Here is a 22608-nt window from a genome sequence, read left to right as displayed (position 1 = left end):
TTTGAGGATCTGGGCCCTTCTCCCTGTGCTCTTCCTCCAGGTAGGCAAAGGGAAGCAACATGGACAAACTCAGTTTCTTACTGTTCACTAAGGAATTAGTGATGGGAATCCCAATTTCACAGGAAGCTGAGTGGAGATTTAATCAAAAGGCTTTAAGGCAAAAGGAACTATCCCAGCCCCCCAAAGCTACTGAAGTCGGAGTGGGTTAATTTTCACTTTTCGTATGCTTGCCATAGCTGGGGGCATAGGAAATGTTGCAGACCCAGCATGGGGAATTAATAAATTGGTGGCCCTGCCAAAACAAAGCAAGACTCCCTTTGGGCAGTGCAGGGGAGTTCTGCCCATCAGACCCAAAAACCGCCTTACGTTCTTTTGCCAAGCCTATTGCCAGAAACCCCACTCTGTGCTTAGCTCCCATGTCAATTTGGGTTGTTGTTTTTTTTCCCTCCAGGTATCTCACGAATTTGCCATTAACTTCAACCCCACCAACCCATTCTGTTCTGGTAAGTACATATGTGGGCCCAGACCTTTCTGGCTTGGGGACCTGTATTTGCTGACTGCTAGGACTTGTTATCTCCCCTGTGGTGTCTTCCAAAGACCCGTGTCTTCCAAAGAGCAGTGTAGCAGGTCCTAACTAAGTCTTCAGAAGAACCTGTGTTCAAGCAGTGCAGTGTCCTGGAGGGTCATAGGAGAAAGAGCATTGCATGCCTCCTGTACCTTTACAAGTCCTCTTGAAGTTGAAATTTGGTTACAGTGACTTTCACAGATCCCATGATAGATTTGAAGCCAGAAGGGACCATTATGATCATCTGGTCTGACCTCCTGCATAACACAGGTCTTAGCAAGAATAGGACAATCTCAGGTGAGCTGTCTCAGCCCCTTGTACTTGCTGAGAACACCTCTAGTATTTGTGCTGTACCTACTTCACTAGGTCACTATCCGATTGTCCTGATTTTCAGAGAGCTTTCTATGTTACTGTTCTTTGTGTGTATTACGGTAGCATTCACAGACCAGGGGCCCAATGTCCTAGGCACTTGTACCAACATATGGAGTTTGCCATCTAAATAATATAAACCAAGGGCAGGTCTACACTTAAAACGCTGCGTCGGCACAACTGCAGCACTTATGTGAAGATGCTCTTACCCTGATGAGAGAGCTTCTCCCGCCAGCGTAATTAATCGACCTCCCCAAGAGGTGGTAGCTATGTCAACGGGAGAAGCTCTTCCATCAATGCAGCGCTGTATATATGGGGGGTTAGGTCGGTGTAACTACGTCGCTGACGGGTGTGGATTTTTCACACCCCTGCGCGATGTTGTTATACCGATACAGATCTGCAGTGTAGACCTGGTCTACTAAATTGGATTAAAGTAATCTAATATCCAGGTTCCACTTAACCCTTTATGGGGTTAGCCCGTGTATCTCCCCAGTGCACCTGCTCAGCTTTGTAATCATGGGTCAGTATTACTCCTGTTGTTACAGAGGGGGAAACCGAGGCAAAGTGACTTGGCCCACGGTCACCTGGAACTAGAACTCTGTCTCCTACAGGCAGGCAGACTGGCAGGGGTGAGAGGATGGAGATAACGACCTGACAAAACTGATAGTCCTGATTCTGTTGGCTGGAGAGAGGAAAGATGGTCCAATGATTGGGGCACCAGTCTGGCACTCATGAGACCCAGGTTCAATTCCCGGCTCTGCCACAGACTGCCCTGGGCAAGTCACTTAATCTTTCTGTTCCCTCAGTTTCCCATCTGATAACAGCACTGCCCTACCTCCTGGGGATAAATAATGAGACTATAGTGCTCAGATGTTCTGGTAATGGGGGACAGATAAGTACCTTCAACAGATGTGGCTGGACATTGTTTCAGAGTAGCAGCCGTGTTAGTCTGTATCCGCAAAAATAACAGGAGTACTTGTGGCACCTTAGAGACTAACAAATTTATTAGAGCATAAGCTTTCGTGGACTACAGCCCACTTCTTCGGATGCATACAGATGCATAATAATTGTAACTCTGCAGAACCACAGAGCTAGTGTCCTCCATAAACCTCCTGTGCTACTGTAGCCTTTTATCATGCTGTTAACCCAGTACTAAACGTTTAGATTAAATAGGAATACACTTCTCTGATTGGTAAACAGAGCAATGCAAGATACTATGCACTATTTGCATGTCTGTGCATATGCATAGAAATAATGGTTGAAATACTATTTGACACACATGCTTGGGTGGCACCAGTCCTTATTACCTCTTGGTAATAACATAATAAATCTTAGGTTGCCATATCATGCCCTATCTTCTATTCATGATAAACTTCCTTCAATCAAAAGAGGGGGGAGGAAATTCCCTGGAAACGGGGCATCTGAAGAGAGCACAGATCCGATTGGGCATGAGTGGTGGTGATTGCATTCTTCTGGAGTTCCATTCACAGATGAACAGTCCTCTCTGCAAGAAAAAGCTGGCTGGGAATGTTTCAGCAGAAACCATGAAATAGTTTAAATTGTCATCAGTAGGCTTCAGATTCAACACCCACCTGAGAGGAATCTCTGGATCTAACGTCCTTGCTACACTCCGGGCTATATGTACAGACTCGGACAGCACTGCATTGGGTCATGTTCAGACTAGGGTTACCATAGTTTAAAAAAAACAAAAAGAGGACACTCCACGGGGTGTGGCCCAGTCCGGCCCTCCCGGCAGAGCAGTTCTGGCCTCGGTGTCTCCGGCCCGGCTCTGCTTGGGCCCTGGGGCGCTGGCCCCGGTTCCGTCCGAGCGGCTCCGGCCCTCCCCGGCTCCGGCCCCGGCGACTCCAGCTTGGCTCAGGCCCTGGGGCACCAGCCTCGACCAAGCGGCTCCGGCCCGGCCCCAGCCGAGCGGCGCCGGCCAAGCACCCCCAGCCCCAGTCCCAGCAGCTCTGGCCCGGCTCGGTTTGGGCCCCGGTTCCGGTCGAGCAACTCTGGCCCACCCCGGCCCCGGCGACTCCAGCTCGGCTCAGTCCCTGGGGCACCAGCCCCGACCGAGCAGCGCCGGCCGGTGGCCAAGCACCCCCAATCCTGGTCCCAGCGGCTCCGGCCTAGCTCAGTTCCGGCCGAGCGGCGCCGGCCGAGTACCCCCCGCCCCAGTCCCAGCAGCTCTGGCCCGGCTCGGTTTGGGCCCCGGTTCCGGTCGAGCGGCTCCGGCCCACCCCGGCCCCAGCCCCGGCGACTCCAGCTCGGCTCAGGCCCTGGGGCACCAGCCCCGACCGAGCAGCGCCGGCCGGCGGCCAAGCACCCCCAATCCCGGTCCCAGCGGCTCCGGCCCAGCTCAGTTCGGGCCCCGGTTCCGGCCGAATGGCGCCAGCCGAGCACCACCAGCCCCGGTCCCAGCGGCTCCGGCCCCGGTTCTGGCCGACCAGCTCCCGCCCGGCCCTGGCCAAGCGGCACCGGCCGGCGGCTGAGCACCGCCGGCCCCAGCGGCTCCGGCTCCGGCCCCAGCACTCCAGCCTGGATCCAAGCCCCCTGACCCCTCCCTATTTTCCCGGACATGCTCGGCTTTTTGGAATTTCCTCCCGGACCAGGATTTGAGGACCAAAAAGCTGGACATGTCCGGGAAAATCCGGACGTATGGTAACCCTAGTTCCGACAGTTCTCTTTCTATTCGGAAGTGGATATCAAACTCATTCTGTGGAAAGAGCCAAATTATGTCAAATTATGCCGTTATACTACCCTTGAAGCACAGCAGAGTTAACAATGGGATGCTTTCACAAATATCAAAGGGAAGAATAGGATGCTAAACCTTTCATTCGTAAAATGAGAGAAAATAGCACCGGGCCTCTTAGAACCACTGCTGTATTTCTGCTCTTTGTTTGGTGATTTTTGCATGGAATCACAGTAATTCTGTGCCTAAATTAGGTGCACAATTGAATACCAAAGGTTTATATTTAAAAAAGGGGGTTAGTGTCACCATTAGGGTTAAGTGGTAACACCCCCACTGAAATGAACAGGGCAGCTCAGACCTCTCAGAGCTATCATTGCAGTCTCCGGCAGGTACCACAGCATCCATTCTGCTCTGCGCACACTTGGAAGGTTTTCTTGGCAGTCATAGCAACATACTTGGTAAATTGGAAGCTTGCCGAAACATACTTCAAACTGCAGAGGGCTCGGGGGTCTCCCCCCACTGTATTACAGGTGGGATTTTCAAGAGCGTCTAAGTGACTGAGGAGCACAAGTCCCATTGACTTTCATGAGAGTTGAGCTTCCGAGTCACTTAGGCGCTGTTGAAAATCCCATCCTAAAATAGACACTTAGACCCAGATCCTGCAACTTCTTGCATGCAGGCAGATTGCTGTGCTTAAAGGGGAGCCCTGTCAACTCCAATAATTCTCCAGGCAAGGCCCAGCAGCCCTCATGCACGCAGGTGGTTGCAGATTAGGGGTCTTACTGGTACCTGAAATTATGCGTACAGCAGCTGGGCCCACCATGACTGTCCTGCAATAATTTACCACTTGGAATCAGCTATATTCAAACATAAGAACGGCCCTACTGGGTCAGACCAAAGGTCCATCTAGCCCGGTCTCCTGTCTTCCAACAGCGGCCAAGGCCAGGTGCCCCAGAGGGAATGAACAGAACAGGTAATCACCAAGTGATCCAACCCACCCACCCCCACCGCCCCGTCCCATTCTTTGGAGCCAAAGCCTTAACCCGTCAGTAAGAAGGGGAGAGAAAATGATTCGTTCCAGTTGTTATTTATGTCTTATCTGTCTTCAGAATGTGTGTGTGTGTGTGTGTGTGTGTGTTCAGAGGCAGATAGATGCAACTTTTGCATGAGTGTACTTTAAAAGAGAGGTGAAGGGATGGAAAAGAATGGAGCTGAGAGTTCAGGACACAGTTGGAAATTGAACCTCTCAGTGCGGCCACATTCACGTCTTGCATCTGTGCAAAGACTTCGGCGGAGGCTGGTCTCCTAGGTGATCAGAGCACAGATGACCCTCGAGGAAATCGGTGTCACGCTGTTCCGGTCAGGCTGGAAGGCGGTGCCATCAGCTAGTGGTCTGAAGCTGCAGGCATGAAATAGCCTGTGTGTTTCCTTTTTGTGTGTCTTTACTCCTAGATATTTCCATTTGAGCAATATAACAGTCGCTTGTCCAAGCGGCTTGGATTCCTGCTTCCCGCCCGGCCACAGAGGTGGGCGTCACACGTTAGCTGAGCATTGAGTTTAAAGCCACATTCTGTCCTCTGATGTGTGTGGGTGGCTCCCTTTTGAAATTCCAGCTCCCTTTGCTCCCACGTTGCAGAGCAGAATTTGGCCTCGTTATTTCAGAAGTGAGGAACTTTTTAAAAAAAAAAACATTTTTCTCGGCTAACTAAGCCAACAAGCGAGAATACAGTAACTTCAGAGCCAGCCACACCCAAGCCACTTGCATAACCCGAGCATGTAAATCTGCTGGCAAAAGTAGAAGTGCCCTGCAAGCTGGTGGGGAGAGTTCAGACAATGGACGTGGTAGGGATAGAGCAATGTAATCCTTATCATATGATCACCCATGGCAAACAGTCAGTAAGGAGTGTCCGCTCCAGGGATGGATTATTTCCTCGTGTAGCCTGAGCTAAGACTGTTCTGTAGCTCTCGTCTAACGTGCTGACCAGCATGTACACACCTGAGCAGGGCTATCAGTAATGAAAGCAAAAGAGCCTCCTACTCACAGATCAGAGCAACACTTTCAAAACTTCAGTGAAACTTTTTGGTTCAAGTTTCCAGCTAGACTGTCCCTGTGACTGTGGCGTCTCTCCACCGCTTTCCTTGCTTTATGGCTGTCTCAGTTCCTTCTTAGGCATGGTGAGATTCTTTCAGGGCATTTATTTGTGCTCCTGCTCAGGCAGATTCTTCATGTGGCTTGGTATATTTCCAAAAAACCAAAAGGAAGCCCTATCTGAATTCAGGCATTAGAAGCTCTCTCTCTTAACCACAAAGGCTCAGGTGTCTGGTGTTAACAAACCTTTTCCAGCAAAGACATTTGAAGACTTGTTTTCTGAATTTCTGAGCATCCACAATTCCAGAGGAAGTCAGCAGGTGGTTTCAAGAAACTCTGGTGTTAGACTGTGGCTGTATGGCCCAGTGGTTAGGGCACTGGACTAGAACCCCGGAGACCTACTGTCTTCTCCTGATTTGGCCACTGACCTCGAATAACTTCACCTCTCTGTGTCTGTTTCCCTTACCACTTGTTACCTGTCTGTTTGAATGGTAGGGTATAGCACTGTTTGTATGGTCTCTCGCAGAAGTGGGCTCAGATCTCCAGTGGGGCTACAAGATGCTACTGTAAGATAAGTAGCAAAGTGAAATTTAGCTTCAGCGATCTCAAGCTTCTGCCCATTGTATCTGAAATCCATTTTGATGTTTACGTAGAAGGTTACTGCAAGGAGCCGGCTGGGAGGCTGTCTAGTTAATGTCTGGTTTGTCTGATTCTCTTTAAGGAGTGGAAGGCATTGTCCAAGCATACTCCGCCTGTCTGCCTCACATACGCTTCTACGGACCAACCAACTTCTCTCCCATTGTCAATCACGTGGCTCGGTTTGCTGCCCAGGCTACGCAGCAGGAGTTTGCAGCAGTAAGTTAACAAGTCTGTCCTTTTATCTGTATCCCTGCCTTGGCTTGGAATTTCAAAGCAAGACTCATTAAGCTTACCATCTTGTTATCTCCTAGAGGGCACAGGATCATAGAAGTGCAAGATAAAAAAGACCTATTAGATAACTTAATCCATCCCTTGCATACACAGGCTGTGGTCCCTTGGTAGCGGATGTATCGATGTCAGTGATACATCCCGGGTTTGATCTTAGCCAACAGGCCAGTAACTAGCTCTGTTTAAAAGCTGATGGGATGTCTCACCGTTAAAGGCATGGAACAGCTATATCTAGGGAAGAAGTAATTTCAGGTATGTTTAAACATTGTTGATTTTAGTAAGACCCGCTGCTGTAGGCTCATGTCAAAGGCAGATACAATGATACAATGACAAAGGCAAGATACAATGGAATTCGGAGACTACTAAGAGTTTGAGGTTCTGTTCAGGGACTTGTAGCCTCTGTTACTGCAACAGTTGAGCATCTTGTAGGCACCACGGAATTAACCTCTATGCCCCTGGGTGGTAAGGAAGTGTTGTTCTCTCCATAATACAGATGGGGAACTGAGGCACAAGGACATTAAGCAACTCACCCAAACACACAGGAAATCAGTGGCAAAGCCAAGAATTGAACGCAGAATTGAACTCCCGAGCCCCAGTTTAGTAACTCAGGGACCATCCGTCTTCCTCTTGTGCCGTGTGTGTTTTCAGGCGAGTGAAGAGATGCAGTTTATCCTAGGTACTTATCTCACTATCTTAGTGCCTGAGAACCTCTCAACACCCGTGTGAGGTAGGGCAGTGCTTTTATCCCCATTGCCAGACGGGGAACTGAGACACAGAGAGGCCAAGTGTCTCAGCCAAGGTCTGTACCAGAGCAGGGAACTCCGCTTGAGTCTCCCAAATCCCAAGCTGGCACTGCAACCACTGGACCAGGCATCTGATTGACTTTTTTTTCCAGTGCCCATAACACACTGGCAAACAAATGTCTGATTTATTTATTGACATAATACAGTTTGAGTCATGTCCTAGGTTAAACTCCGTGGGCGAGGTTTGGAAAAGCATTCAGTGTCGGTGTTAATTTTGCTCCCATTAAAAGTTAGTGGGAGTCAATGGGAAACGTGTTAATTGCTACAGTTTACGGACAATGAATATGTATTGCCCACGGATAGGATAGACTGTAAGAATGATTCATCTAAAATAAGGAACTCTACTTTTTCCCGGTGCCCCTCATTTTAATAGGTGTCATTCAAACACAAGCGCTCCAGTAGCACTGTGATGAGCACAATAGGCAGGAGAGGAGGAGACGATTGGTCCGTGGAATAGAATGCAGGGTGGGAGGGCTAATGCTGTTTAATACAGAGCCCGTCTTTCCAGGTGTAGAACATCACGGGGTAGCCATGTTAGTCTGTATCCACAAAAACAACAAGGGGAGTCTGGTGGCACCTTGAGGTTTTTTACCCACAAAAGCTTATGTCCAAATAAATCTGTTAGTCTTTAAAGGTGCCACCGGACTCCTTGTCGTTCAGGTGTAGAACAGTGTTTTGTGTCTGGGAGCTGGGCTCTCGGGCTCCTGTGTTTTGTTCAGTGGTTTTGGAAGCAAAAGCGCTTTGTATGCTGTGGTCAAACAGGCAGCACTGCAGCTTACCCAGGAAGAATGAGTTGAGCGATGGACCACCTGGGTTCTTATGATAAGGGGGGGGTGAGGCAGCCTGGCACGGGGTAAGTCCACCAGCTTTCTGCCTTTGGAGCTCCACGGGTTCAGTTCCCGGTGTGGGCACAAAGTGATAGTAGTCTGGATCCCCTCCCTAACGGGTGGCTGGCCCCACTACAGATTGCCCCACGGCGCTGTGTAGCAGTCTGTGCTTCAGGAGAGTCCCCGGGACTGCAGAGCCAGGCTTGCGGTAAGTCAGAACCCGGGTGTGTTACTGTGAGGGAGTGGGCTGGAGGACAGGACCGAGGTGCTGTGGCAGCACTATGAGAAACCTGTACAATAGCTACCCGAGTACAGGCCTGGGCCTGCGAGAGGCCAACGACGGGCGACTCTCATTGGCTTTAACAGGAAGGGCCAGTGCTCACTGCTGATCTGGCTCAGGCATTGGCTCCAACAAGTGTCTTCAGTTGTTTGTTTTCCATGAGCTCCAAGTCCTACGATGTCCTTTTGAAGCGCTCTGGCTTTGCACAGAGTTGAGCTGTTTCTTTTCATGAGGCCTAGAAGGATCCCCAGTTAAATCCACACAATATGTGAGTTGTCGAGCGACACACCGTGGAGAGAGATTAGTGCACGTCGTGTAGCTTTGCCGCAAGCAGATTGGGTTGTGATTGAGGGCTCGTCTTCACCGGACGTCCTTACCAGGAGTTAATGGATTGCTGCGCATTTGATCAAGGCTGCAAACATGTGTTCTTTACCCTAGGGATCAGCCACATAGGACAACCCTAGGACCCCAACTTGAGACTTGGCTCCATTAATGACATCAAGGCAAAAGCCACAGCGCCTCATCTGCTCTGGGATTTGCAGGGAGGTAGCAATCTTGATGTCTTCACTGCAGAAAAAGCCTGAGTCACAATCTGTGTCCCAGTTCCCCTTGCTCCAAGAGGCACAGGCGCCAGCTTCTAATTTTCCCCGGGGTGCTCAGCTCCAGGTCCCGCCCCCACTCCACCCCTTCCCCTAAGCCCCCCCCACCATCCTGCCTCTTCCCGCCCCCACTCCACCCCTTCCCCTAAGCCCCCCCCACCATCCTGCCTCTTCCCGCCCCCACTCCACCCCTTCCCCTAAGCCCCCACCACCATCCTGCCTCTTCCCGCCCCCACTCCACCACCAGTCCCGCTCCGCCCCTTCCCCCAAGCTCCCACCTCCACCCCGCCTTTTCCCGCCCCGTCTCACCTCGTCCCCACCTCTTTCCGCCCCCTCCGCCGAGCACACCCCATCCCCGCTCCTCCCCCCATGCCTCCTGCATGCCACAAACCAGCTGTTCCGCAGCACTCAGGAGGCGCTGGGAGGGAGGGGGAGTTGATCGGCAGGGACCGCCAGCGCACAGGAGTGGGGGGAGGGAGGGGAGCTTGGCTGAGGTTGGGTGCTAAGCACCCGCTAATATTTCTCCATGGGTGCTCCAGCTGGAGCCAACCACGCCACCGTGCAGCACGGAGCACCGGGTCAGTCCGGGCTGCGCTGCCCAGACACCCAGAGCATTGCGCCGGCAACGCAGCGAGCTGAGGCTTCGGGGAAGGGGGAACAGCAGGGGAGGGGCCAGGGGCTAGCCTCCCAGGCCAGGCGCTTGGGGGCTGGGCAGGAGGGTCCCGAGGGACGGATGTGGGTCTATAGGCTATATCTACGGAACGGGGTTAATCGGCATAGCTACAGCACCATACCTATAGTCTCCAGAGTGTAGACATGACGTAAACTTCCTTTCCAGGCCATGTAGAATTTAAGCTGACTTGTGAAATGAGGAATAAAAGATACGTTATTAATTGTACAGAAGGCCTGCAAAGCGTCTTTTGTTGCTTTTGAAACAAAAATGTCTCCTGCTTCTGTCTTACACTGGTCTTACCTATCCTGTCCTGTAGATGACTGGAGTACTAGTAAGATCATGATGTAACAATTGGAACCTGAGCAATTGGACAGAGAAGAAATTCTTATTCAGATGGGTTTTTAAACTCTTTGGTTTATTTAACTCCAACATACAACTAACCGTTAGGAGGAAAATCTTTGTTAAAGGGTTGGTCTACACTGTGAGGGGGGATCGATCTAAGATACGCAACTTCAGCTATGTGAATAGCGTAGCTGAAGTCGAAGTATCTTAGATCGACTTACCTTGGGTCCACACGGCGCGGGATCGACGTCCGCGGCCTCCCCGTTGACGCCGCTACCGCCGCTCGCTCTGGTGGAGTTCCGGAGTCGACGGGGAGCGCGTTCGGTGATCGATATATTGCGTCTTAACAAGACGTGATATATCGATCCCCGATAAATAGATCGCTACCCGCCGATATGGCGGGTAGTGAAGACGTACCCAAAGATTCAGCATCCTCACCCTTCCAGTTAAGGGCAGAGAAGGCTCCCACTCCAGTTCTCTGGGTCTTCCGGGGCAGACTTGATTTACCAAAGGTGAAAAGCAATCAACAAAGAAAACTTTAGTTTTATAACACAGTTGAGGTCATCAGATGTCATAAAGAAGCCACAAAGAGGAAACAACCTGTTTATTTCCTTTGCAAGGAAATTCCACTTAACAGTCCACTTAATATGTACAGATCGCTGCTCAGAACCCTAACTCTGCTGATGTTGACGTGGTCTGTGATCGAACATGAGCCTTGAGCTGAGGGACAATTAAAAAAAAAAAATCCCTGTAAAGTCAGAAAAATCTTTGACATCTTTGTTTTAAGTCATGTGGGCAAACTGCCGATTCTGTGCCAGCAGCCCAGTTCCAAAATGATGCTTCAAGTCACTCTGTAATCCCCGAAGTCCTGATTAATTAGCCATCAGACTGTTTACACACACATGCCAAAAGCTGCTTGTTATCTCTAAGGATGGCCCTCGTGAATCCGCTCTGTCACGTGAGTTTCTGTCTTGTTCTGGAGAGACTGGACCAGGATGTTAGTTATGAGCCCAGCTTTTGCGGGTTACTTTCTGTTTAAGCAGATAGGAAGGAAGGGCTGGGAGGAATGTGGTAATTTAAAGAGACTCATGCAGCTGAAATAAAATACTGGCCTAAAAGGGAGGGAATCACCGGACTGCAAGCGGATGGGTGTGAACCAGTTTCTAGTGCACTGGAATCCCACACTTGTTACCAGACTGAACTATCCTGTGCACCAAGAAGAACTTCGGAGCTCCTAGGTGCTTCTGGTCAGTCTAGTCTGATATCCTGTAGTGGTCCTGTCCCACAAGGGAAGTTGAGCCCAGCCCCATCTGATCAGCTGATGCTGTGAGGCCAGGGACCAGGTGAGGGCTGAAGATGACCCAGTCCTCGTAAGAGCAGCTAGTAGCTCAGGTGAGATGGAAATCTGCACGGGGCAGGGAGGGTGCTTCAGGAGAACAGACCCAGAAAGGGGCTCGCCCCACCCGCTAGGCGAAAGACCTGGCTGGGATACCTGCTGCTGTGTCGGCACCAGCAGAAGCTACCTGGCCTTAGGAGAGGTGAGGGAGCAGGGCCTGGTTCACCTGTTTCGATTAATGTTTTGAACTGTTTTGTTGGAGCAATAAATGCATCCCTGGGGCAAGGGACTCAACAACCTGACCTGGTGGGAGCGTCCCTTGATGCGCTGGCTGGTGAGTGGGCCCACCCCCTTACATAAGAGTGAGGAGACAGTGCTACACGTTGTCACTGGGTATGATCCCCGCTAGAGCGCTTCCTCCTAACTGCTCTGGGGATTAGCTTCTTCCCCGTCCGACACCTCCTTCTGCCGCCCGTTCGGGCGCCCGGCCGCTTCTCTCACTCGCTGTTACTCAGGGTGCTCTGTCTTCAGAGCTTGGCCCTCCAGCCAGGTCAATGTGCTTTTTCGCCTTCCAGGGGTTGTTAGTCTTTCCATCCAAAATGGCTGACTTCTCCCTCGCTGCCCTGACTGTGTCACTTCCCCAGTCTTTGGTAGGGGAACCCAGGCCCATCCTCTACTCTGGGTTCCAGCTCAGGGACCCTCTAATAGTGGCCGAAGTCTGCAATGTCTCACTTTGCTGTCATTTCCCTGAGCCTTTTCCTACACCACTGCTCTCAGGCTTTTGCTCCACCACTCTTCTTGATGTACCCTTCCATCAGGGCCTGGAACCCTGGGGGTTTCTACACTCCCCCTGGGTGACCTTCCTTCCCTGTCTAGCATCCAGAGAGTGGCTGCAGGCTCCTTCACTGCAGCCCCATTTCCACTGCTGACTTCCTAGCTTTCTACAACATAAGGATGGCCATGTTGTAGTCAGACCAAAGGTCCATCCAGCCCCGGATACTGTCTTCCAATAGTGGCCAATGCCAGGTGCCCCAGAGGGAATGAACAGAACAGGGAATCATTAAGTGATCCATCCCCTGTCACCCATTCCCAGCTTCTGGCAAACAGAGGCTAGGGACACCATCCCTGCCCATCCTGGCTAATAGCCATTGATGGACCAATCCTCCATGAACTTATCTAGTTCTTTTTTGAGCCCTGTTATAGTCTTGGCCTTCACAACATCCTCTGGCAAGGAGTTCCACAGGTTGACTGTGTGTTGTGTGAAGAAATACTTCCTTTTGTTTGTTTTAAACCAGCTGTTTATTAATGTCATTTGGTGACCCCTAGTTCTCCTGTTCGAAGAAGGAGTAAATAACACTTCCTTATTTACTTTCTCCACAGCGGTCATGATTTTATAGACCTCTATCATATGCCCCCCTTGGTTGTCTCTTTTCCAAGCTGATCAGTCCCAGTCTTATTAAGCGGTTCCATACCCCTCATCATTTTTGTTGCCCTTTTCTGTATCTTTTCCAGTTCCAATATATCTTTAATAGCCCCACCTGTTCTTTCTTGGATTGGCTCCCTCATCAATCCAGGGTTACTTAGCCCACCTAATTCCCCTAAACTGGAGCCTATCCACTTAATTGGCCCTTTCTCAGCTTCATTAACCCTTCCTAGGCTAGGGTGGGGGGCACACCCCATCACACCTGCGCATATCAACATGCATTAGAGCTGTCAAGCACCGGCCCTGTGGGCTGTGCTGGGACCAGCCTGTGTGGTGTGTGGAGGTGGCCTGTATGACCTGCACTGTGCAGAGCCTCGGCTTTCGTTTGCAAATATCGTTTGTAGCCTTCCTGACTGCAGAGTGACTTTCAAGATGTGAAGTGAGTGTAAACCAACATCATGTCTGCTTGAGTCTGCAGACAGCCTGAAACAATGACTTGGGCGTGAGCTTCCCTGTTAATTGTCTTGGATTGTCAGCTCTAGAGTCCAATAAACTTCTTGTCAGTGCTGACTGTTCCGTGGCTGGTCACTGTAGTGGATCCGAAAAGGGGTGGGAATGGAGCCCTCGAGTGGTGGGGAGGGAGTTCCTGGCAGGGAAGGAAATGTACAGCTTGGAAAGAGGGAGGGGAAAAGAGTCAGAGAGAGAAGCAAAAGGCAGGAGCAGCGGTAACCGAAAGGGGAGCAGATCTTCTCACCGAGTGATACCGAATGGGACGATGAGGTCCTGGATAAATAATAAATGACAACTTATTCACTACGTGAAGGCTACATTCTCCCCTTAATCTCTGTGAAATCCTCCCCCTGACATCCATGGGGAAGAATGAAGGCCTGAGTCTGTATTCTGGCCCACAGACTGGAATTAAACCTGGAATCTGGCCCTTGCCTCCAAATGAATTTGACACCCCCGCTTTAGAGGGAGGAAAACCCCACTGTGCCACCAAGGTTCTTACAATGCATGAGATTCTTAGGTGCCCAAAGGGAGTTGGGGGGTGAGTCAGCCCATGTGTTGTGGCGTTGGAAGACTAGAGTGGTTACCACAGAGTCCCTCCCCTTACATCCCCAGTGCTGAGGACGAGGTCCTGGGGTGCAAAGCCCCACTTGAATGCGAGGCTCCTGAAAGGACCAGGTTCAAAGCAGTTGTTTGCCTGGCTAGTACTTAGGGCCAGCTCTGAAGGCACCAGGACAGCTGTACAACATCGCACCCTGGAGCCACAAGTGTTTGGCAACTTCTGCCTTAAAAGGCAGGTGTTCAGAGTTTCACACGTACTTAACGCCCTCCTGAGCATCTCTTATCCCTGGCCAAATGTTCCCACCCCCAGACTGAGCAGAACTGATTCCAAGGCCTGGTCTAAAGTGGGGCTACTCCTGATTTCAGCATTCGGGGGCCAGCAACCGGCCTAGCCCCACAGCGAACCCCTAGTGTAGACAGAGTTAGCAGCTCTCAGCTGGTGCAGCTTCCATGAAGGGTGAGCTCAGGCAATGCAGATTGTGGCTTTGCCCACCTCCAAGAGGGGTTTGCATTGGTGCTGTGCGCTGGTCCCCAGTGGCTGATTCCCATCCTAGACCAGGCTGAGTTCTTTCCTGCTTACGCAGCAGGGATTACGTTTGCTACCCTAAGTGAGAGCAGGATACTGCGTTAGTGGTGACAGATCTCCCAGGTCAGAGCCAGTGGCCAGCGTGAGTGATGCTGCCTTTCTGTCTGGGCCCGTGGAAACAGCTCTGTTCCATCCACACGGTGCCCCAGTCCCAAATACCAACTGGCTGCATAATTATCCTGCCTCCCCATTACCTGTCTCCAGCCATTTTTCAAGCTGTCTGCCGTGATAACTCTGATGTTCTTCCTTTTAAACTCGGTCCCTGGGTTTCAAGCTTGTGAGAGACCAACTCGCACGTTAGCCCCTGCAGAACCGAGCGAGAGCTAGAGATGCAGCGTCTCCGAGTGGGACGGGGTGACAGCTCTGCAGGGGGCCCATACGCCCTCTGAACCGCATGTGGTGCAGTTGGTTGGGGGCTGGGCTCTTGGCAGCGTATGGGCTTGGGGGGGGGGGGGAAACGTGGAAAAGAAATGGCCTTTTGCGCTTCAGTGGCTGAGTGCTGCCGTGGGGGCAGTTGCAGGCGTGTCAACAACCAGACGCGTCTAATTTGCTTCACGATAATGAAGATACTTCCAGGTCACTGGGCTTAGATAGCGGAATCCATGGGGCCTTAGCCCAGTGACCTGTAGGGGGTGGGGTCTGGGCCCCAGAGACTGTTACAGGGCCAGCGCAGCAGGACCAGGAGGAGTTTTCAGTTCCCTGTCGACAGAAGCAGGCAGCAAGCATAGGTGCTGCACTGTCCCCTCCCGCACAAAGCAACGGGCTGGGGGCAGGGGGCACGACCAGCTGCCCCTGCCAGACTCAGAGGGGGCTAGAGAGCTGACAGAGGGAAGCTGAGCCACTGGCGGAAGAGAGGTGGGTGTTTGTCTGAGGTCCTGGGATCTTCACCTTTTGGGCCCCAGGAATGGAATTGCTGGGCTCTGGGGAGCTTCACCCCCTCCCCAGCTGAGACAAGGGCAGCATGCGGTCGATGGCCTATTCCTAGCTGGGGGTGGATTGTAGTGTGTGGGGGGGGTCGGCTTGCTGTGGGCTGCCCCTTTAAATGTAAGAAGTTGGCTTGCCTGTCGGCTAGGGTCGTACCTCGCTGAGGGGGTCGTACCTCTCTGACGCAGAGCTGCAAAATCCTGGGGTTGCCTGGACCCGTCGGGAGCCCAGGGCAGAGGAGGGGAGGAGCTGCTTTCCTCACAGACCTCCAATCCCATTGCTGATTCCATCTCCGCTGTGCCCCCTCCCGTCCCAGAGCAGTTCTTCGCCCCACGGGCCCACGTACAGGGCTCCAGGTCTGGGGAGCCGGCTTCCCTATCCCTGGAGCTGGGAGGCAGGACAAGCAGTGGGGAGGAAGAAGCCCCCTTCACTCCAACAGCACCAGTCCCCCTTTTGCCCAGCCCACCCCCAGCACCTTTGGGTTACCCCCAACCCACAGAGAGACCAAAAACTCTTCCTGTGGGACATGGTGTTTGGAAGAACGATATTGGTGGTTGCTAGTTTTGTCGTCCTGGGCCAAGTAAAGTTGAGCCTCACCACACTGGGGGACAGTGCCATGATGCGGGGACTCAAGATGGAGGGTCTGAGTGTGAGATACAAGCACTCTGCTGTCTCTCTCCTGGAGAGTGCCTGGGTGGTGGTGTTTTGGCTGGAAGCGTCATGCTCTGTCATGTTTCCTCGGTGCATGTGTGCACAGACACACGCAATCAGCCGTGTTCCGTATATAAAGATCCCTGTGTAAGAATACCTGACTACCCCGCAGTTCACCGCCCCTCATGATCAGGGTCACCTGCCTGTGAGAGAGGCCCTGTTGGGAGAATGATACGTAAGCCAAAGTTTTCAGAAGTGGCCACTGATCTGGTGTGCCCACTTGAGACAAAGGTGCGTTGAGCTAGACGTGCAAAAATGGAGGAACACGAGGTCAGCGGCGACTTTTGGAAAATGTTCACCATCTATGATTCTATGATTTATACGCTGTATAATCTGGAGCTGGAGTGGAAGGACCAGCCCAATGATTGGGACTCTGGCCTGGGACTTGGGAGCCCCAGGTTCAAGTTGCTGCTCCGCCATGGGCTTCCTGTGTGACCTTGGGCAAGGCACTTAGCCTCTGTGCCTCAGTTCCCCGTCTGTAAAATGGGGTCCTAGAGAGGAGTGGGGCACCTCTGGGATAAAACCACCCATTGAAACATTAGGAAAATGATGTCCTATGGCCAAGCTGGTCACAGGACACACAGATATGTAATCTGAAATTGTTGGCCAGGGAACATGGGGGAGGCAGTTGGTATAGCACTGATGAAGACAGGGTATGATAAGAAATGCTATACATATTTGCAATGTACTGTTCAGTTGCTAGATATCTGTGTAGCAGAGTTCCAGACTCTGCATGGTCTCTGGTAAACAAAGGGGACAAAGCTGAAAGTCAAGCTGTGTGGAAGCCAGTTTGTACCTGTAGCTGGAGCTGATTTCTTTTAACGGGAAGCATTTACTGAGAAAGACTGTGATGCCACAGATCACAGCACATCCCCTGTTCCTGATCTTTAATTAAAATACACAACTTCACTTGTTTTCTTTCCAAAGGAGCTGTAACAGCTTTCCCCATCTGCTTTCGGATAGTAATATCTTTCTGCACTTCCATTTCAGTCTTCCATCCCTTTTAAAAACATCAGGAGTAAATTGCTTTTCTGGGAGACGTCTCTTGCGTCGGCGGTAGTTATATACTTATTTTGTTGTTGGCAAGTCTGAATTTGGGTTCATTCACTATGAATTCCGATCACTCTTTATTTTCAATTTTTGTTTTATATGTCAGAATTCAAGAGGTGGTGGGGAGAAGGCTCCAGACCCAGGAATGAATAGAGAAGCATTAATCATATGTAAATTGCACCCCTCGGTGGCACTAATATTTTAATCAAAGGAGCTTTTAAATAATACTAAGGTAATAGGTCTACCGTAGGCAAGTCTGAACTGGATTTTTCTTTTTTTAAGATGCACAACGAATAATTGATAAGAGTTTTATTCCCCCGTGGCCTGCCCTCTTTCATCCCATCTTGAATACCTAGAGCAAATAATGTCAATAATGTCATCTTTAATAATAGCCTCCTGACAAGAGGCGTCGGCTGAGAAGATGACAGCAGCTTCTTTTCAGGGAGAGAGGCACGTTTTATTTTTAGGAATGAAAGCGGCCATAGAATCATAGAATATCAGGGTTGGAAGGGACCTCAAGAGGTCATCTAGTCCAACCCCCTGCTCAAATCAGGACCAATCCCCAACTAAATCATCCCAGCCAGGGCTTTGTCATAGGTGGGTGGATTTGTTGTAAAAGCACAAGGGGCCCCGTGAGCCAGGTAAAAACAAGGGGTGAATAGCTGGGCCTATTTGGAGACCCCGGGCTCTGAGGTTCAAAGGGTTTCTGCTGGAGAAAACCAAACCCTAGATCTTGGTGTTCCCAAGCATGGGAAGATTTTGGATCCAGATCTAGAATTCCCTGACCAGGAACGGAACATTGCAGCTCAGTCCCATCTCTATGATCTTCACGAGCAGCTGCTGACCACCGCAATGGGGTTGGTGCTCGATGTGTGGCTCTCCATGGGAGCTTTAGGCCCACGACAGAGACCTGTGGAGGGTACTTCTACACCGCAGATGAAGGTGTGATTGCAGTGAGGGGAGATATACCAGCTTCAGCTAGTGAAGACATGATGGTGCAGAATTCGGCCTAGGCTGCCTGCCCCAGTAAAAGCCTGCTGGGGACACTGGGTACCTAGTTGTGTTGCCAACTTCTACCAAGTCTTCACTGCTATCATTACCTGCACCAACTAGATGCAAGCTAGCCCAGGTCTGCCTTCCCACGCTGCAGTCACATCTTAATTTGCAGTTATGACCTACTCCGAGTAGTAGAAATTAGTGCAGTTGAAGCCAGTGAGGCAGCATCAGTTTGCACCAGAGAACTTGGCCCTCTGGTTGCAAATGGCTCCTGATGAGGATGGAGATTTGGAGAAGTCATGTGGTCACCTTTGAACATGCTTTGATGTGTCTTTGATCCACTTCCCCCCACCATTGTCATTGTTCAGTCTCTGAGGCTAATATCCAACTGTAGTTATGGCCACATGGACTTGACCAGAGAAAAGAAGTTATAAGAAACGAGGCAACGTTAGTAAGTGGGGTGATTTATTTGGCTGGAACTCTATGGCTAGAGAAAATTGATTTGCACATGAGGAGGGGATCTAGAATGTAGTTCTCTCATCAATTTGTGTGATAGGGCTTGGGGGGTTACACAGATAACTTCCATTGTGGGTAACCTCCCCGCCATATCGGGGGGCAGATGGGGAATAGATTGTTCTAGGATAATTCGCAAATGAACAGAAAGCAGCTGGCTAGCTCTGCCTCTGGTTTTATCAGCATGGTTTGCTTAGTGATTAAAACCTTTGCTTCTCAGGCCGCGGGCCTCAAGAACCATGAGCTGCATGCAGGTGTGGGGAGTGGGTCACGAGCCAGCATCCATTTCTCATCTCAGGTTTTCGGCTGAAACGAGTTTGCCTGGTCACTTTCCAGCCGTGCAGCCTGCCCCTGGCGCCGTTGTCAGTCCAAGTTCCATCTCCTTTGAGGTGCTGTAGAAACCGGAATAAATGATACGAGTGTGGAGCAGAGATGGGGCCGTTGGCAAGCAGCCAGGGGTCATGGCGTGAAATAGGCGGTGGCAAATGGCAAAAGGAAGTATCAGTTGAAAACGTTAATGCAGATATTCTAGGCGTGGGGATAGGTGGATGCAGATCTATTGATTTCTATCTGCCCGGCTATCTAATTGGATGTCGTCATTCTAGGCATTTATGATTTGTGAACATCGCCATGGTATGCACTGTCACCGGGTCTGAATCCGCCCCGTTCTCGTTCAGCTTCCCTCCGAGAGGTGTGCCATTTCCTAACACTAAAAAAACCACCCTGCTTATACCTTTTCCATGGCAACCCAGATCACAAACAATGGAGCTCACCAGCTTTTAAGAGGTGGAAGCAGAAAACAGTGTGTGTGTGTGTGTGTGTGTGTGTGTGTGTGTGCGAGAGAGAGAGAGAGAGAGAGAGACGGTATGCACCTGACTTGACACGAAAAGGATTAACAAGCATTGGGAAATGAAAATTACCTTTCAAAGAGAAACTTCAGTTTCCAAATGGCCTCCTTTTTCACTAGCATGCTGGATATGTTGGATAATCCCTAGCAGGCTTGAATCTAATTGCTGACTTAAGTAGCAGAAATAATTGGTGGTCACATTTTATAGGCAATACAGCCCATACGTGACTTTAATATCAAGTATCTTAAAAAACGGGTGGAAACAATAAATGCTATGGGAAGAGCAGCCTGATTGTATGCTAACAGTCCATGCTGAATACTAAAAAAGGAGGCATAAGCCCCTGGAAGGCACCTTAGGATGGAGGCCTCTGACCTTTCTTCCTCACCTGCAGATTTGCCCAGAAGCCAGCAAGTCGGGAGCTGCTATCACTCCACAGGCCGTCCAATTATTAAAAGACAACCTGGTTCTGAAGTTGCATCTGCTCAGCACATGGAAAAGCCCAGTCTGTCCCCAGCACCCCAGGATCTCCTTCCCTGTACTTAAGTTTTCCCCTCTTTATCCTACAAGCATGAACCCCTTGCCTCAGCCCTCTCTCCCCCCTCCCATGGCTTCCTTTGTAAATCCCCAAAGATACTGGAGGGAAAGAGAAGTGAAGCTGAAAAGCTGGCCCTGTTCATTGGTCTCGAAGGCCCCAGAATCTGTACCTCTGTGCCTCCCTGGTTCTCCATCCTGCTCCAAATTCCGTGTGAAAAGATTTCCATGCCTGTGCTTATCAAATTCTTTGTGTCTCTCTGTTATTGGCTTTGTGACAGGGTGGTTCCTTCAGCATGTGATCGCTTTGCACCCCTGACTCCAGGAGTTTATGCTGGGTTCATGGTCCTGCCTTATTTATCCTGGGCATACACTTTGTATGTACGACAGTCTCCAGAGTGAAACCACTCGTGGTCACCTGTATTTGTGGCTATCCTGTGCCTCAACCCAGCTGCAGCCACACCAGGGAACGTCTCCAATATCATGAGCTTTCCCCTCTCTGATGTGAACTCACTGTGTGTTACGCAGCCTGCTGAGAAAAGGGCTCCTAGCCACGGGCATGAACCACAAGGCTACTTCATGCTGCAGTGTAACTGGAAGGGAAGCTGTTCTTCCTGTAACCGAAGGCTGACTTTCAGTGCTGAAGGCCTTCTGGGGCAGCCAGGCCTATGTTACATGGTCGCCTAGTATCATGGGGGGGAAAGGAAGTTCCCGCGGTAGCTGTTAGTGAGTTTCTTCACGTTTGGGATAGACTCAGCAGAGTGCCCGAGGGCGGAATGGGGCATGGAGACTGGCCTAGTGACTAGAGCCCTAGACTGGGACGCTGAAGAGCTGGGGGACCTATTCCTGGCTCTGCCACTGACCTGGGGCAAGTCACCTCCCCGCTCCATGCCTCAGTTTCCCTATCTATAAAATGGGGGAAATGATACTGGGCTCCTTCTTAAAGTGCTTTGAGATCGACAGAGGCCAGGCATTATGGAAGGGTGGGGTGGGGCTCTTATTTTGGAGGCGAGAATGGTTTCGCATCAGAAGGCTGAGGTGCATTGCGAAGGCCGTTCGGTGACGCATGTCCTGCCACCGCCCCTTACTGCACCTGTGCTCTGGGCGAAGAGGGGACGGTAGTTTGCAGGGCTGTCAACCCAGCACATTGGCCAGCCCTCACTTCACTCTTACTGAATGTCATTGCGTCATTGTACTTCACCGCTGCCTCATTAGAGGGCTTGGTATTGTTAACCCCTGGATTTTTAAGCACACTCATAATTGTAGCTTATCCATGCTCGCCTGCATTCAGTGCAAGGCTGAGTAAATAACTTAGGGCTCAGGGCAGCAGAAGCCGCGCTGTGGGGCATGGACTAGCTGTAAGTCTTTGCAGTTCATTCCTTAGAGAGCCTAATTCCGATGCCTGGATTCTTCGCCCCCTCCCTCCACCCTCAGTTATCTGATTCCAAGTTCCAGCTCTGACCTCCCGCACTATCTCTGCCCCAATATTCAGGTGCTTGCAATTTCTGCTATGTAATCCCAGTGGGAGAATCCCTGATCCCACAGGGGTTATGCTGCGAGCAGGGTACCATTAAAAACAGGGGATATGGTTCCACACACACTCATCCCTTTGAGGTTCAGCTACTGGCCACGGAGAAAATTGTTGGCAACTTTATGGTGATACCGAGGCAGGGCCAGCCGGGTAAAGGCTGAAAGTAAGGTAGCCCATAGGGAAAAAACGTTAAGAAGCGGCCAGATGAAAAGAAGAGATGTGAGAAGCTTGGGTCACAGAGCTCTTTTCAAGACACAAGGAAATTGCGTTAGGAACAGCTGTGCTCACAGAAAGTCAAGAATTGTTTTGTGACGGCCTTATTATCTCCGATCCCCAGGGAATGGGGCAACACTTCCAGGTGTTGTACAAGCACCTAGGAAGACACAGCCTCTGCCCCAAAGTGCTTGGGCGTTAGCGACAGGCAATGTGTGCACAGCAGGAGGAGGGGATACAACACAAAGGTAGAGTAAGCAGGAAGATGGCCAGCACGCAATGGGTTAATTCCATATCTTTCCCCGTCTTCTTTATATATACACTGTTGCCAACTCACGTGATTTCTTTATTATTATCGGGGATCTTGTGATATTTTTAATTAAGTCCCCAGTGCCCAGAGTTAGGTGATTATTGGAGACTATCAGCTTTCATTTAAAGAAAAAAAAAGTCTCTGGCTGTCATTGTTCTGGAGAAAAGGCTGAAAACATGACCCCCTAAAGGTTCGAAAATCAGAGGGCAAATAGCTAGAAACTCAGCTGCATTATTTAAAAAGCAAAAGAAAACCCACTTGTGATTTTTAAGCCAGTCTCGTGATTGTGGGGGCCACGTCTTGTGATTGTGGCGTGCTTGGGCCTGCCAATGGTGGGCTTGTTTCCCAAATGTTAGTTTGCGGGGGTCGGTGTTTATGAGAGAGAGGGGGAGAGGTGCTTGG

At 50.7% G+C, this 22608-nt stretch overlaps 1 protein-coding gene across 6 annotated transcripts in view; it reads left to right on the top strand.

Moving 5' to 3' along the window:
* The window catches only part of CPNE2 (copine 2), a 171274-nt gene that overhangs the window by 132602 nt on the left and 16064 nt on the right, over positions 1-22608 (top strand). For 2 of the 6 annotated variants that reach the window (XM_065566947.1, XM_065566949.1), the window contains 3 exons: positions 452-503; positions 6437-6570; positions 20013-20486. In XM_065566947.1, the coding sequence (XP_065423019.1) occupies positions 452-503; positions 6437-6570; positions 20013-20471 (645 nt within the window). In that variant the 3' untranslated portion in view covers positions 20472-20486. Of the gene's footprint in view, positions 1-451; positions 504-6436; positions 6571-7135; positions 7163-20012; positions 20487-22608 lie in introns of those variants that run through there. The other 4 variants (XR_010592520.1, XM_065566950.1, XM_065566951.1 and 1 more) reach the window with 3 other exon arrangements.

The sequence above is a fragment of the Chrysemys picta genome, chromosome 14 (genome assembly GCF_011386835.1).
Source record: "Chrysemys picta bellii isolate R12L10 chromosome 14, ASM1138683v2, whole genome shotgun sequence".
NCBI classification, from domain to species: domain Eukaryota; kingdom Metazoa; phylum Chordata; order Testudines; family Emydidae; genus Chrysemys; species Chrysemys picta.
The sequence above is the reverse complement of the archived record's forward strand: the minus strand, read 5'-3'. Positions and strand labels throughout refer to the sequence as shown.